The 17,452-nt window shown below is 41.6% G+C and overlaps 1 protein-coding gene across 2 annotated transcripts in view; it reads left to right on the top strand.

The window, feature by feature from the left end:
- Positions 1-17,452, top strand: part of LOC133537264 (tetratricopeptide repeat protein 12-like) — a 101,949-nt gene that overhangs the window by 32,816 nt on the left and 51,681 nt on the right. For both annotated transcript variants that reach the window (XM_061878241.1, XM_061878240.1), the window contains exons 10-11: positions 6,712-6,781; positions 9,827-9,915. In XM_061878241.1, the coding sequence (XP_061734225.1) occupies positions 6,712-6,781; positions 9,827-9,915 (159 nt within the window). The remainder of the gene's footprint in view (positions 1-6,711; positions 6,782-9,826; positions 9,916-17,452) is intronic.

A 17,452-nucleotide genomic window follows, 5' to 3' on the forward strand; every position in this document is an offset into this window, starting at 1 on the left:
ATGTTGACCAGAGGAGGAGCACTTTTAAAACGATCCATCCATCCATTTTCTACAGCTTATTCCCTTTGGGGTCGCGGTGGGCGCTGGTGGCTACCTCAGCTACATTCGAGCTGAAGGCTGTGTACACCCTGGACAAGTCACCACCTCATCACAGGGCTAACATAGATAAACAGACATTATTCACACTCACATTCACTCACTAGGACCAAATTATTGTTGATATTTGTTTTTTAATCTTCATTATTAACTTCAAGTTGTTACAGTATGTCTCTATATACATATTTATTTATGTTTTTTTAAATAAATTTTGGCCAAAAGGGGCGCATTTCAATTTCTTTCACACACTTGTTATTTCATATGTTGACCAGAGGAGGAGCACTTTTAAAACGATCCATCCATCCATTTTTCTACCGCTTATACCCTTTGGGGTCGTGGGGGGCACTGGTGCCTACCTCAGCTGCAATCGGGCGGAAGGTGAGATACACCCTGGACAAGTCGCCTCTTCATCATAGGGCTAACATAGATAAACAAACATTATTCACACTCACATTCACTAACTAGGGCCAATTTATTGTTGATTTGTTTTTTAATCTTCATTATTAACTTCAAGTTGTTACAGTATGTCTCTTTATACATATTTATTTAGTTTTTTTTTTAATTAATTTTGGCCAAAGGGGACGCATTTCAATTTCTTACACAAACTTGTTATTTCATATGTTGACCAGAGGAGGAGCACTTTTAAAACGATCCATCCATCCATTTTCTACAGCTTATTCCCTTTGGGGTCGCGGTGGGCGCTGGTGGCTACCTCAGCTACATTCGAGCTGAAGGCTGTGTACACCCTGGACAAGTCACCACCTCATCACAGGGCTAACATAGATAAACAGACATTATTCACACTCACATTTACACACTAAGGGCCAATTTAGTGTTGTCAATCAACCTATCCCCAGGTGCATGTGTTTGGAAGTGGGAGGAAGCCGGAGTACCCGGAGGGAACCCACGCAGTCACGGGGAGAATTTCCTTGATTTCCCTGTGGTCCGGATGACACAATGTCGAATATTTCCAAAAACAATTTGAAATGTGGACTCGTCAGACCACAGAACACTTTTCCACTTTGCATCAGTCCATCGTAGATGATATCGGTCCCTGAGAAGCTGGCGGCGTTTCTGGATGTTGTTGATAAATGGCTTTCGCTTTGCATAGTAGAGCTTTAACTTGCACTTACAGATGTAGCGACCAACTGTGTTTAGTGACAGTGGTTTTCTGAAGTGTTCCTGAGCCCATGTGGTGATATCCTTTAGAGATTGATGTCGGTTTTTGATACAGTGCCGTCTGAGGGATGGAAGGTCACGGTCATTCAATGTTGGTTTCCGGCCATGCTGCTTACGTGGAGTGATTTCTCCAGATTCTCTGATGATATTATGGAGCGTAGATATTGAAATCCCTAAATTTCTTGCAATTGCACTTTGAGAAAGGTTGTTCTTAAACTGTTTGACTATTTGCTCACGCAGTTGTGGACAAAGGGGTGTACCTCGCCCCATCCTTTCTTGTGAAAGACTGAGCATTTTTGGGAAGCTGTTTTTATAGCCAATCATGGCACACACCTGTTTCCAATTAGCCTGCACAACTGTGGGATGTTCCAAATAAGTGTCTGATGAGCATTCTTCAACTTTAACAGCATTTATTTCCACCTTTCCCAAGGTTTTGACATCAAATATGTTGTCTTTGTAGCATATTCAACTGAATATGGGTTGAAAATGATTTGCAAATCATTGTATTCCGTTTATATTTAAATTTAACACAATTTCCCAACTCATATGGAAACGGGGTTTGTACATTTCTCGTTGCACTGCACTGGCCTTTTTCTTCATTTAGATTGCTGCTGAGAGATATAATAGCGGTTTGACAGTGCCATTCAATAAAAAGGAGAAGACTTACTGAATATAACTCAGCACTGAATGCATCTCAGCAGAGTTGACATCACACCATTAAAGATACTGACTTCTCGCTTCAGCTTACCATGTAATGCATTTCATTTTGGGTGAGGAATTGGACCTCCTTCACTGTAGACATCTAGGTAATCTTAAAGGCCCACTGAAACCCACTACCACCGACCACGTAGTCTGATAGTTTACAGTTGTGATCAAAATTATTCAACCCCCACACAATTTTGGTGTTTTAGCAAGTTGGACATTTATTCCGTATTTTGTTTATAGTCATATCAAATGAAGATGCATTAAATAGACAAATGCAACTTGAATTACAACAATATATTTTGTAACATACCAATCAGTGTCATTTCTTTTAATATCTCATTGACAAAATTATTCAACCCCTTGAAGATCATAACTCTTAAGAACAGAATTTGAATAAGGTATTTTTAATCAGGTGTTGAAAACACCTGTAGATGTGAATAGAACCATAGCGAGCAACAATTAAACTGATTGAAAAAGACTGTGACGCTCAGCTTCTTGTAGATGGTCAATGGTGTATTTGCAACATGGTGAAGTCCAGGGAGTGGTCAAGGAAGTCAAGAGAGGAGGTAATTTCTCTTCATAAGAAAGGATATGGATATAAGAAAACAACAAAGACATTACACATTCCCAGAGACACAGTTGGGAGCATAATTCGCAAGTTTAAAGCTAAAGGCACAGTGGAAACACTACCTGGGCGTGGTAGAAAGAGGATGCTGTGTGCAACTGCTGTCCGGTATTTGAAGCGTACAGTGGCTGAGGAACTACAACAGGACATTGCAGAGGGGGGAACGCAGGTTTCGTCCCAGACAATAAGGCGCACTACGAGATGAAGGCCACCATGACAGAACTCCCAGGCGCACCCCACTTCTGACTACCAGGCACAAGAAAATAGACTCCAGTATGCCAAAAATCATCTGGACAAACCCCAAAGGTTTTGGGAAACTGTTCTATGGAGTGATGAGACAAAACTGGAACTCTTTGGGCCTATGAATCAGCGTTATGTCTGGAGGAGAAAAAATGAAGCTTACAAAGAGAAGAACACCTTGCCTACTGTTAAGCATGGTGGGGGGTCAATCATGCTCTGGGGCTGTTTCTCTGCCTCAGGTACCGGGAATCTCCAGCGCGTTCAAGGCATTATGAATTCTATTTCCTAGCAGGATATATTAGCTGCAAATGTCATGAAGTCAGTGGCGAAGCTGAGGCTTGGGAGACGTTGGACCTTCCAACAGGACAAGGATCCCAAGCATACCTCCAAATCAACATCAAGAGTGGTTGCAGAAGAAGGGCTGGAAGACTCTGGAGTGGCCTTCACAGTCGCCAGACTTAAATCTTCTAAAAAAGCTGTGGTGGGACTCGAAGAAGGCAGTTGCAGCACGCAAGCCCAAGAATATGAATGAACTGGAGGCCTTTGCCCAAGAGGAATGGGCTAAAATACTTGTAGATGTTTGCAAGAAGCTTATGTATCACCTTTGAAGGATGTCATTACTGCCAAAGGGTGTTCTACTAAGTACTAAAGATGCATGGAACTAGGGGCTTGAATCATTTTGTCAATGAGATATTAAGAAAAATTTCCTTTTTTTGGTATTTGGTAAAATACAGTGTTACTATTTAAGTTGCATTTGTCTATTTGACACATCTTTATTGGATATGACTATAAACAAAATATCAATCAATCAATCAATGTTTATTTATATAGCCCCAAATCACAAATGTCTCAAAGGACTGCACAAATCATTACGACTACAACATCCTCGGAAGAACCCACAAAAGGGCAAGGAAAACTCACACCCAGTGGGCAGGGAGAATTCACACCCAGTGGGACGCCAGTGACAATGCTGACTATGAGAAACCTTGGAGAGGACCTCAGATGTGGGCAACCCCCCCCTCTAGGGGACCGAAAGCAACGGATGTCGAGCGGGTCTAACATGATACTGTGGAAGTTCAATCCATAGTGGCTCCAAGACAGCAGCGAGAGTCCCGTCCACAGGAAACCATCTCAAGCGGATCAGCAGCGTAGAGATGTCCCCAACCGATACAGGCGAGCGGTCCATCCTGGGTCTCGACTCTGGACAGTCAGTACTTCATCCATGGTCATCGGACCAGACCCCCTCCACAAGGGAGGGGGGGACATAGGAGAAAGAAAAGAAGCGGCAGATCAACTGGTCTAAAAAGGTCTATTTAAAGGCTAGAGTATACAGATGAGTTTTAAGATGAGACTTAAATGCTTCTACTGAGGTAGCATCTCGAACTGTTACTGGGAGGGAATTCCAGAGTACTGGAGCCCGAACGGAAAACGCTCTATAGCCCGCAGACTTTTTTTGAGCTCTAGGAATCACTAATAATACCGAATAAATGTCCAACTTGCTAAAACACCAAAATTGTGTGGGGGTTGAATAATTTTGATCACAACCATATATATCAAATATGAAATATTAACATTGCAACACATGCCAATACGGCCGGTTTCATCATCATCATCATCAGCCGCTGTCAGTCCACTGCTGGACGAAAGCCTCAGCATGTTTCTTGCCATCTTCTTGGCGTACTTTTCATGCTGGTTATTAGCCTACACCTTCCACGCTGGCTTGGTGTGGGTTGGAAGGGGTATTTTATATCAGAGATCCTTCTGCTAGATCAGGGGTGGGCATTACGTCGATCGCGATCGACTGGTCGATCTCGGAGGGTGTGTCAGTCGATCTCAAGCCAGGCATTAAAAAATAGACATAAAAATGATCAATCATCAATCATACCAAGACTTCACTTTCGTCAGTTGTTTGACATTCTCGGCACCCGAGGATCTTGTGAGATGACGCTGGCTGCTGCGAGCTCATATTTAAGAAAAAAAATCACTAACAGGGCGGACGCAGAGAAACACATTTTATTTCTAGAGACAAAACTCTAAAGAGCGACTGCACAGTTCCTGTCTTCACCATAAAAGACCTGTTTCATCCTGCCTGTGCTAACAAAATAAGAGTCTCAGAAAGCTAGCAAGCTACGGAGTTTGATGCCAATGTATTTCTCCCCCGCCCTCAGCGAGCGCTTTCTCACTTGCTTGCCCACCCGCACACTCACTGACGTCACTCACCTGCTGCCAGACATTAAAAGGCCACACACATATGCTACTCTCATAACAAAGTGTTTAAAAACCAGTATGCAAGTTGGACAAATGAGATGCCAAATCCAACCACTTTCATGTGGTATTGGACAGAAAGGAGGACTTTTTTTTTTTCCTCCATTTGAAAATGCGGACGTTATCAGCACCACTGTCTAATTCCAATCAATGCAAGTCATCAGAATCAGGTAATACACCAACTTATATTCTTGTCTTCATGAAAGAAAGGAATCTATGTGTGTTAAACATGCTTGTATTATCATTAAACACCATTAACTTGTTAACAAAAATGTCTCTTTCATAAATAAATAAATATAAATTATAAATAGGAATGAGGTAGATCTCCTCGACTTGGTCAATTGAAAAGTAGCTCACCTGCAGAAAAAGTGTGAGCGCCCCTGTTCTAGATTAATTGCCTTACTGGGCTGTTGAACTCAGTCTGTCCTGTTGGTTGTCCGCGCCCCATTTACCAGGGGCCTGCTCAGCTTTATGGCGCTGACCGCCCGCCAGTCACAAGAGAAGGTGCAAACGGTTCTTTGTGTGCATTTTATAGACCTTAGTTGGGACTCACTAACCCCACACACAACCTCTCATCTCATGCCTGGATGTAGTTTAACGTCATACCCAGGACGGCCTGTTTAGTTTACTAAATTGCAATTTTAAATTTCCCGCGGAGTTTCTTGTTGAAAACGTCGCAGAATGATGACCACACACGGCTAAAAGTCGTCTCTTTTCATCGCATAATTACACAGTAATTTGGACATCTGTGTTGCTGAATCTTTTGCAATTTGTTCAATTAATAATGGAGACGTCAAAGAAGAATGCTGTTGGTGGAAAGCGGTGGATTGCAGCTGCCTTTAGCACCGAGACACAGCCGGTGTTTCTTTGTTGTGAAGCTTTAACACAGAGCGGTCAAGCGAACATGTTTCTCACGTCAACCAGCAAGTTTTTGGATGGGAAAGTTTTGATATTCAGTCAGCTCTTACCGGACACTTCAGTGGATTATGGGACTTCCTGCAGCAGCTGTCAAAAAGACATCTGTGATCTTGGCTCCTCCATTGGCTTCTCTCTGAGACACTGGCGTTCACCACAGCCGTCCGACCTTTAGGTATGACTTTAGAATCTCACTAAAACGCTATTAAAACAATAAGCAGATAAGGGATTTTTCCAGAATTATCCTAGTAAATGTGTCTAATTACATCTGAAACGCTACCACTGCCGCCGCCCGGAGCCATAGCTTTTTTTTTTTTAGTGCCTCACTCTAACTTTCCTCATCCATGAATCTTTCATCTTTGCTCGGTCCGAATAGTTCTTGCTGCTGCAGGCTATGATTGTAAACAATGTGAGGATGTGAGGAGCCCTACAACCCGTGACGTCAGGCGGTACAGGCAAGGCTTTTTTATTAGCGACCAAAAGTTGCAAACTTTATAGTCGATGTTCTCTACTAAATCCTTTCAGCAAAAATATGGCAATATCGCGAAATGATCAAGTATGACACACAGAATGGACCTGCTATCCCCGTTTAAATGAGAACATCTCATTTCAGTAGGCCTTTAAAAGTCTCTCAAAACAAGACTGCATTTAATGAAATACCCCTCTCTGTTGTCTCGCCCTAACAGGCACTGGCCAGACACTTTTCAGGCTGCACGATGGTTTCAGCATCATTGACGGCAATGACGCTGTGCGCAGGTAAGAAGACCGCCGGGACAGCTGGGTTGTCGGCTCTCAGCGGAGCTTTTTGACAGACAGATAGACACACATGTTCAGTACACTGCAAAAAGTCAGTGTTCAAAAACAAGAATACAAAAATGAGGGGTATTTTAGTGGAACTAAGCAAAATTATCTGCCAATAGAACAGGAACATTTGGCTGGTCAAGAATTTCCAAAACAAGTAAAATTAGCTAACCTCAAAGAACACCAAAAAACCTTAAAATAAGTACATTCTCACTAATAATGTCATGTTCTGTAGTCACGTTTTGTTTCGTTATGTCCTGTTGGTTTAAGACTCTTTTTGGTTCCTGTTTACGCTCCGTTGTTTTGTCACCATGACGACCGATCAGTTCACCTGTAATCATTTGTACTCACGCACCTGATTTGTTTAGGACTCACGCACCTGTGTTAATCATGTCACTATTATTTAAGCTTGTAGTTGCCAGGCAGTCGGGCTGGCGTCATTGTTGTTGCTCCATGCTCTGTTCACTCTGGTTATGTATCGCTCTGCTCATTTCCTTCCAAGTAAGTTTTGTTTATTCATGTCACGTTTAGCGAGTCTTTTGGTTCATATCCATAGTTTTGCCTTTGTGGTAGTTTTTGGTCACGTTTGGAACGCATAATGATGCGCGTTGTGTCACCCCCGGATGCACGAGGACTAAGGACAAGCTGGAATTGCAGGTAGGAGCTGGATTGCGATGAGGTGGGACTTGTCCAGGGTGTACCCCGCCTTCCGCCAAATTGTAGCTGAGATAGGCACCAGCACCCCCCGCGATCCCAACGGGAATAAGCGGTAGAAAATGGATGGGTGGATGGAAGTTTTGAATCTCTAGATCAACATTAGGTCTATATGTCAATATGAGGTTTTTAAAGATTTATGCTCTTTTTGTCAAAGAAGACCGTGTTTTTTTCATGGAAAAAAACACAAAATATACAATATTTTCACCCAATACAATTTTTAAGTAGAAAGATTGAGATTATATACCGTTAAAAAGGTCAACAACTCATAACACCATTGATTTTAATTCACTATTGTTTTTTTTTGCAATGACACTTAAAAACAAAAGACACTGATCCAAAGAGGTTTTACTCATTAAAGTGTTAAAAAATAAATTATGATTTTTTTTTTTTTTTTACTGTTTGCTTTTAACACAATGGTCTCGAGATCAACTTCAGATCTATCCATCAATTATACGTTTTTTTTTTGTTGTTTATGTTTTTTGTTTGTTCGTTTTAGGCCCTTTTTTGAAAAAAAACAACAACAAAAAAACAGCTCAGTTTTTTATATGGCAAACACAAAATATCCAACATTTGCCCCAAAAAATATCTCAAAGTGGAATATTTAGTATGACATAATTGGAGCCTTGAATTGGTCAATAATTCATAATTGAATTTGATTCACTATTTGTTTTTTTTTTTAAGAAAGAAATAGCCTGCATGGCAGCTTTGTGTTATTAGAGTAAACATTGCAACATGTTCCTGTTACATTTCACCTGTTTGCTCTTTTATACCACTTTTTATGTTGTTCATTTTTTTCCAGAATATTTTTAAAATGTGCTCTGGGGGCGTTAAAAAAATGACCTGCGGGCCGCACTTTGGACACCCCTGCTTTGAATGATGTGTGTTAAAGTAAATCATTTTAAAGACAGGTCTTGTATGACATTCTGACAATAAAAATGCATTCGCGTCCAAATGTTTTTTTTCCCAAGTTGATTTAAATTAAGCAAGCAAGTAATTTACTCATAACTCAAGTGTGATTATTCAAAGAAATAAACAGTTTTAGGTCTATTGGGGATCCCAAAATGCAAGGAAATCATTAGCATAATAATAAACCAACCTGTCTCTTTAAATAGGGGGTGTCCAAAGTGCGGCCCGGGGGCCATTTGCGGCCCGCAGCTAATTGTTTACCGGCCCCACACACATTCTGGAAATGCTATTGCAAAAATAAAAAAGAACATTATGAGGTGAAATCTATCGAGAAAAGTTGCAATGTTGACACAAAGCTGAATGCAGGCTGTTTTTTTGTTACTTTTGTCTTTATTTTACCATGTAAAAACCATCTTTACCATGAATTGATTAATGTGGACCCCGACTTAAATAAGTTGAAAAAGTTATCCGGGTGTTACCATTTAGTGGTCAATTGTACTGTACTGTGCAATCTACTATTTACAAGTTTCAATCAATCAATTATTTATTTTTTTGCCATTGCTCAAAAAAATAATAATGACAAAAAAATCCATGTTATAATGAATTATTTTCAAAGCTCCAATTAGTTTCATTTTAAAATGTTTTATGTGGTAAATATTGCATATATTGTGCACTTGCCATATAAAATCAAAGTTTTCTTAGACAAAAGAGCATAAAACAAACCAAAAAATAGTTGAAACGTAAAATCGACAGATATATCTGAAGTTGATCTCGTAACTTAAGTGTTGAAAGTTTAAAAAAATAAAAATAATAAAAATGTAACACTTTCTGACTGGGGCACCTTTTGGATTCCAAATATATTTAGTGTATTTTATTTAACTTTTCACTGTGATTACTCAAAAATATAAAATAATTCAAATTAATGGTGTCCTGCATTATTGATTGACCTTTTAGGGCTCTAATTACTAAATACTGCATATTTCAGTTTTAATATGTAAAACAAATTTTTTTGACAGAAATGCCATAAAACCTTTTTTCTTTTTTTTAAATATAGAGATTTACTGTAAGCGTTAAATAAAAAATAATAATACAAATTTGACTTATTTTTAACATTTTATTAACTGAGACCCTTTATGGTTCCCGGGACCCCTAAAGGTGAAATACATATATTTTGTTATGGTTTGAAAATAAATAATATCAAAATGCTTTAATTTTTCCGTGTGCGGCCCTCAGTGGAAAAAGTTTGGACACCCCTGCTTTAAATGCAGACATTTTAAGAGTGTTTTGTATTGGATCCCTCCAGAATCATTTAGTTACTGATTTGTGTCATACCTAATCAGTTGGAAGAAAACAATACACATTTTTTTTCATCCACAGTTGCTTGTTGCAGGAAACAAATGACCCGAGCAGCCAGGACTTGTGTGTGTCTGTCATCAAAGCATGGAGAGTCATTTGCAGCGAAAATGGTAAGTAGATAATACAATTACACTTCTTCTATGTTTGGTATTTGGTAATTGCAAGACTTCCTTGAAGGAGAACAGAAAGAAGTTAGGATGAAATGCCAAAGGCTGCTATTGCAATCCCAGACTGCTTGTTGGTGTTTGTCCACTTTGTATAACAAGCCTCCAGGTAGAGGCATCACTATATCATTTAGCAATATTGTTTCAGTCTGGTTTTAAATAACAATTTTGCACAGTAACAAAATGTTTATAGAATTAACAATCAGAAAAAAAAAAATCAGTATGGCGGTCAAGATTAATGAGTTAATTCATGTGATTAAAGGCCTACTGAAAGCCACTACTAGCAACCACGCAGTCTGATAGTTTATATATCAATGATGAAATATTAACATTGCAACACATGCCAATACTGACTTTTTAATTTGCTAAATTGCAATTTTAAATTTCCCGCGAAGTATCCTGTTGAAAACGTCACGGATTGTAGCGGACATTTTCTTCCAGCACCGATCACGGCTATAAGTAGTCTGCTTTATCCGCATAATTACACAGCATTCCTGACATCTGTGTTGCTGAATCTTTTGCAATTTGTTCAATTAATCATGGAGACGTCAAAGAAGAAAGCTGTAGGTGGGAAGCGGTGTATTGCGGCCGGCTGTAGCAACACAAACACAGCCGGTGTTTCCTTGTTTACATTCCCGAAAGATGACGGTGAAGCTTTACTATGGAACAGAGCAGTCAAGCAAACATGGTTCTCTACCACATGTCAACGGGCAGGTTTCGGTGAAAAAATTGTGGTAATAAGTCTGCTCTTACCGTAGACATGAGCGGAGCTTGCGTCGTTCCTCGTGCAGCTGTCAAAGAGGCAGCTGAGACTCTCTTGCCTCCTCTGACCCGCCGCCCCTGAACCTGGGATGCTTCCACCGTGGAGGAGGGGGAAAAAAAGATCAGCCCGGCCCGACCGGCTGCCTTTGCTTCGTCTCGTCAAGAAACGTGGCTTCCCTTAGAGACACTGGCGGTCACCACACCCGTGGCCACACCCCTCCGACTTTCAGGTATGACTATATAATCTCACTAAAACACTAGTAACACAATAAGCAGATAAGGGATTTTCCAGAATTATCTTAGTAAATGTGTCTAATAACATCTGAATCGCTCCCACTGTATAGTCTTTTTTTTTTCCCCCTAGTCCTTCACTCTCACTTTCCTCATCCACGAATCTTTCATCCTCGCCCAAATTAATGGGGGAATCGTCGCTTTTTCGGTCCAAATCGCTCTCGCTGCTGGTGGCCATGATTGTAAACAATGTTCAGATGTGAGGAGCTCCACAACCCGTGACGTCACGCGCACATCGTCTGCTACTTCCGGTACAGGCAAGGCTTTTTTTATTAGCGACCAAAAGTTGCGAACTTTATCGTCGATGTTCTCTACTAAATCCTTTCAGCAAAAATATGGCAATATGGCGAAATGATCAAGTATGACACATAGAATGGACCTGCTATCCCCGTTTAAATAAGAAAGTCTCATTTCAGTAGGCATTAAAAACAAATATTGCATTAATCATGTGAATTACGCTTTTTATTTTGACCATACATGCTTCCTTACTTAACTGTGGATGGTTACCTGAAGTGCGGCAAAGGTTGTTATTTGGTCAGTGATCAGGGCAGTGTATACGCCAGTGCAAAATTGAGAGAGGAAATGAGCAAATTTCACTTTAAGATACACACAGATTGTCACGACCTGCCAGTCAGTTCTAACAATATTCTTTGTTTCCTTAGTTTTTTTATTCTCCTCCTTAGGTTACTTTTACATAGAGATGTCCGATAATGGCTTTTTTGCCAATATCCGATATTCTGATATTGTCTTACGCTTAAATACCGATTCCGATATCAACTGATACCGATATATACAGTCGTAGAATATCTTTAAATTCCACATCGATACAGGATTTGAATGTCTTGGCTACTTTATGAGACTCGCCATCACAGCAAAGCCACCGTTTTAAACGATTCCTGTAAGTATCCCACCTTGTGATAGTAAAATCTTTCACCACTTCATTCCTTACAGATGTAACATGCATGTAGCATATTTTGTTGTTCTTTTTTCAAACATTTTCTTATCTAAACGAGGATAGCAGGTCCATTCTATGTGTCATACTTGATCATTTCGCCATATTGCCATATTTTTGTTGAAAGGATTTAGTAGAGAACATCCACGATAAAGTTCGCAACTTTTGGTCGCTAATAAAAAAGCCTTGCCTGTACCGGAAGTAGCAGACGATGTGCGCGTGACGTCACGGGTTGTGGAGCTCCTCACATCTGAACATTGTTTATAATCATGGCCACCAGCAGCGAGAGCGATTCGGACCGAGAAAGCGACGATTTCCCCATTAATTTGAGCGAGGTTGAAAGATTTGTGGATGAGGAAAGTAAGAGTGAAGCACTAGAAAAAAAGAAAGAAAAAAAAAACTAGGGCAGTGGGAGCGATTCAGATGTTATTACACACATTTACTAGGATCATTCTGGAAAATCCTTTATCTGTTTATTGTGTTACTAGTGTTTTAGTGAGATTATATGGTCGTACCTGTACAACCTGAAGGTCGGCCCCGCACCTTTTTTCAGCACCAGTCGACGGGTGGTGGCGATGCCCATCTCTGCCCTTCGCAAGGGACCCTCTGTGAAACACGATCTTTCTAAATGATCGCTGCATAATACACTGTACTTCTACCATCCTAGTCACGTCCGTTGTGTCCTTGGGCAAGACACTTCACCCTTGCTCCTGATGGGACCTGGTGAGCGCCTTGCTTGGCAGCTCCCGCCGTCAGTGTGTGAATGTGTGTGTAAATGGGCGAATGTGGAAATACTGTCAAAGCGCTTTGGGCTCCTTAAAAAGGGGTAGAAAAGCGCTATACAAGTACAACCCATTTACCATTTGTGTGTGTGGTCCAATCCAAACGTGTTCGCTTGACCGCTCTGTTCCATTGTAAAGCTTCACCGTCATCTTTCGGGAATGTAAACAATGAAACACCGGCTGTGTTTGTGTTGCTAAAGGCGGCCGCAATACACCGCTTCCCACCTACAGCTTTCTTCTTTGATGTCTCCATTATTCATTGAACAAATTGCAAAAGATTCGGCAACACAGATGTCCAGAATACTGTAGAATTATGCAATGAAAACAGATGACTTATAGCTGTGAACGGTGCTGGAACAAAATGTCCTCTACAATGCGTGACGTCACGCGCATGTGTCATCATACCGCGACGTTTCAGCAGGATACTTCCGCAAAAAGTTTAAAATTGCAATTTAGTAAACTAAAAAGGCCGTATTGTCATGTGTTGCAATGTTAATATTTCATCATTGATATATAAACTATCAGACTGCGTGGTCGCTAGTAGTGGCTTTCAGTAGGCCTTTAAGGTGTTTCAGCTGGTTTAGAGTATTTTCCTCTTCCTCGCTAGACGTCGTTGACGTCGTTATCTTGGATCTGCGCAGCTACCTGATTGGTCGAATGTGAAGCACGTGACAAAAACTTCACCTCTTGGGAGGAAAATATTGTTACGCCAAGAAAGAAATAGTCCAGACTTTAAATACTAATTAAGAAAATACTCTTGGATGTCAAGTGGAGACCTTTTTTTTTCTCATTGAAAACCAAAATATATTTTTTTAAGAACCAAAAGGTAGAGATGGCGGATAATGGCTTTTTTGCCGATATCCGATATTGTCTGACTCTAAATGACCGATTCCGTTATATACTGATATAGTCGTGGAATTAACACATTATTATGCCTCATTTTGTTGTGATGCCCCGCTGGATGCATTAAACAATGTAACAAGGTTTTCCAAAATAAATCAACTCAAGTTGATTTATTTAAGGGACGGCGTGGCGCAGTGGGAGAGTGGCCGTGCGCAACCCGAGGGTGACTGGTTCAAATCCCACCTAGAACGAACCTCGTCACATCCGTTGTGTCCTGAGCAAGACACTTCACCCTTGCTCCTGATGGGTGCTGGTTGGCGCCTTGCATGGCAGCTCCCTCCATCAGTGTGTGAATGTGTGTGTGAATGGGTGAATGTGGAAGTAGTGTCAAAGCGTTTTGAGTACCTTGAAGGTAGAAAAGCGCTATACAAGTACAACCCATTTATTTATTTATAAGTTATGGGAAAAAAATGCCAACATGGCACTGCCATATTTATTATTGAAGTCACAAAGTGCATTATTTTTTTTAACATGCCTCAAAACAGCAGCTTGGAATTTGGGACATGCTCTACCTGAGAGAGCATGAGGAGGTTGAGATGGACAGGGTTGGGGTGGTGTATATTGTAGCGTCCCAGAAGAGTTAATGCTGCAAGGGGTTCTGGGTATTTGTTTTGTTGTGTTTATGTTGTGTTACGATGCGGATTTTCCCCCGAAATGTGTTTGTCATTCTTGTTTGGTGTGGGTTCACAGTGTGGCGCATATTTGTAACTGTCTGAGTTAGTTTGCGATGAACCCCAAGATGCAGAGATGGAGGCGGGCATTGAATAAGAAAACATGATTTAATAAAACACTAAGACAAAACCTAACAAAAGGGTACAAACAAAAGGCGTGCACAAGGCGGATAACAAACTAAATGAGCTAGCATGGGAGCTAGAAGATACCGAGCAGGAAACAGAATGAAAACAAACTGGAAGCAGGGAACAAAAAAAAGTAAGCTACAAACAGCTACCGAAAAATAGCTTACCGCTTCGCTGCAAAGACACGACACGACAGGAGCGACAATACAATAATCCAGCCTTGACTGGAGGACAAAAGCAGGTAAAATTAGGAGAGTGTGACATTTCGGTGGCATTGTGGTGAGGAGTTGTTCTCTCGCGGGTTCAGCGAAGATGGAACACAGCGTAAAGGTAGGAATAATAATTTATTCATATAATAAAACAAACTAAGAACAAAAACACTTGCACAAAGGCACTAACCAAAAACCAACAGAACTAGCTTGGGAGCTAGAAAGAACAAAGGGCGCTAGCGTGGAAGCTAGGGACATAAACAAACAAAATAGCATAGAAGCTAACAAGTATACAAAAATAGATGTACCACAATAAATGATAAATGGGTTGTACTTGTATAGCGCTTTTCTACCTTCAAGGTACTCAAAGCGCTTTGACACTACTTCCACATTTACCCATTCACACACACATTCACACACTGATGGAGGGAGCTGCCATGCAAGGCGCTAACCAGCACCCATCAGGAGCAAGGCTGAAGTGTCTTGCTCAGGACACAACGGACGTGACGAGGTTGGTACTAGGTGGGGATTGTTGGAAGAGCGGCGTCAGCTGTTGCGTGTAGCAAGCAAGAGTCCAAGACTAAATGTCAAACATAGGCGGGCATATATAGGGAGATAAATCAGGAGGCAGGTGTGCGTGATCACACGGAAGGCAGGTGACACAAGTGCGTTGCTAGGACAACAGAAATAAACCAGGAAGTGCCACAAAGAACTGAGGAGAGAAAATACTAGACAGAATGTGATAACAAACAGAACCAAAACCAGAATATAGATAGATAGATAGATAGTACTTTATTTATTCCGTCAGGAGAGTTCCTTCAGGAAAATTACAATTTTCAGCACAATCCCATTCAAGATCAGACAAACATTACAGGGAGACAGAACAGGATCGCTGACGGGTCTGCCGGCTTCCAGCGCCCCTTACAAAAAAGACGAGATACAGGTAAACAAGAGGGGGTGGCGGGGGGGGAAATAGAAGATTAAAATAAAATTTAAAAATCGGTCTTAGCCTAGGCCCTGGAGTGGGGGTGCAGACTGAGGCCAAGGGAAAAAAAACAAAACAAAAAAAAACAACAACAACGACTCATAGCCATAGTACACATCCCTCTTCCATGTGTGTAAGAGGGAAACATCAAACATTAAAGAACACAAAGGACATTAAAGACATTAAAGCAGCAGATACAACTAGACACTTCTACATACAGCTATGAATAAAAAGTAAAAGAAACATATCCACTGTGGTGGCCTCTGCGGTGTTCCACGCCATCGTCTGCCGGGGAGGAGGGAGCATGGCTAGAGACAGGAGCAGACCCAACAAAGCAACCAAGACAGCCGACTCCACTCTCGGCCAGTGTCCAGTCCGCATGGATGAGCGAGGATACGTCCAAGGTGACTGAGGTGTCCGACACCTGCTCACCCAGTCGAGACACCGCGAAGCCTCCCCGTCCCAGTAGCTCAGTGCTAGCTCCACAGTCCTGTCCCCTCATCCGCATCTCCTCCAGTCCCTCCAAACAGAATTTGGTGTAGCAGAGACCCTGCAGCTGGTCTCCATGGCCAAAAGGCTCCCGGGAGGCAGATCCAGAAGTCCACAAAAAAAGCAACGCAGAGTCCACGAAAGTGCCACCCCTTGTCACACAGTCCCAAAGGGTCCCGGACCAAAATGCAAAAAAATATAATAACACATGAAAACAAGAGGGAAACACAAAAGGATGATACAAGAGCACAGAGCTCCTGCCTACAGCAGCCCACTACAGCAGCGCCATCTTGGGAAAAAAAAAAAAAAGACGTGGATCATGACAGAGAGGGCTGATTGACACCAGGTGTGGCCGGGTGTCAATGAGCCGCAGCTGAAGGGAAACAGCACTCAGGGAGGAAGGCTGGAAACCAACAAAATAAGAGCGCTGACAAGACAGGAAATACTACACACACAGAGAAAAAAACTAGAACACAAACAAACTGTCAGGGACAAGCCTGACAGTAACAGTGTTAAAGTTGTTTATACGGCCACCCTCAGTGTGACCTGTATGGCTGTGGACCAAGTATGCCTTGCATTCACTTGTGTGTGTGAAAAGCAGTAGGTATTATATGATTGAGCCTTTAAGGTTTATTGGCGTTCTGTACTTCTCCCTACGTCCGTACAGCAGCGTTTTAAAAGGTCATGCATTCTACTTTTTGAAACAGATACCGATAATTTCCGATATCACATTTCTAAGCTTTTATCGACCGATATTATCGGACATCTCTACTTTTACAGTATTTCCTGCCCAGCTTTAATGTTTTAATTCCACTTTCTTTCCCTGAGCGCTGTCTCCCTCACCTGTCTCTGATTGGCATCCTGAGCACGCCTGGGTGTGGTTGCCAATCAGGCTTCTTCATATTCCAGCCTGAAGAGTGTTGTGAACTGACAGATGTCAGCCATCTGTGTTGCATGCTACCTTGCTTTGGCGAACGTGCACCGCGTGCTCCGCTGCACTTCTCATTCAAGAATTCTTACCTGCACGTCGCCATCCGTCTCCTACATGTTGGGGGTCACAACCACCTCAGCGATGCGTGTTTGTGACTCGGATGGGAGTCTAGATAAAACTGTTACCCAGTTTTGAGCAGATAAATGAATTTTGTGAATTTGTATTTATATAGCGCTTTTTTCTAGTGACTCAAAGCGCTTTACATAGTGAAACCCAATATCTAAGTTACATTTAAACCAGTGTGGGTGGCACTGGGAGCAGGTGGGTAAAGTGTCTTGCCCAAGGACACAACGGCAGTGACTAGGATGGCGGAAGCGGGAAT

Source organism: Nerophis ophidion, linkage group LG18 (assembly GCF_033978795.1).
Source record: "Nerophis ophidion isolate RoL-2023_Sa linkage group LG18, RoL_Noph_v1.0, whole genome shotgun sequence".
NCBI lineage: Eukaryota > Metazoa > Chordata > Actinopteri > Syngnathiformes > Syngnathidae > Nerophis > Nerophis ophidion.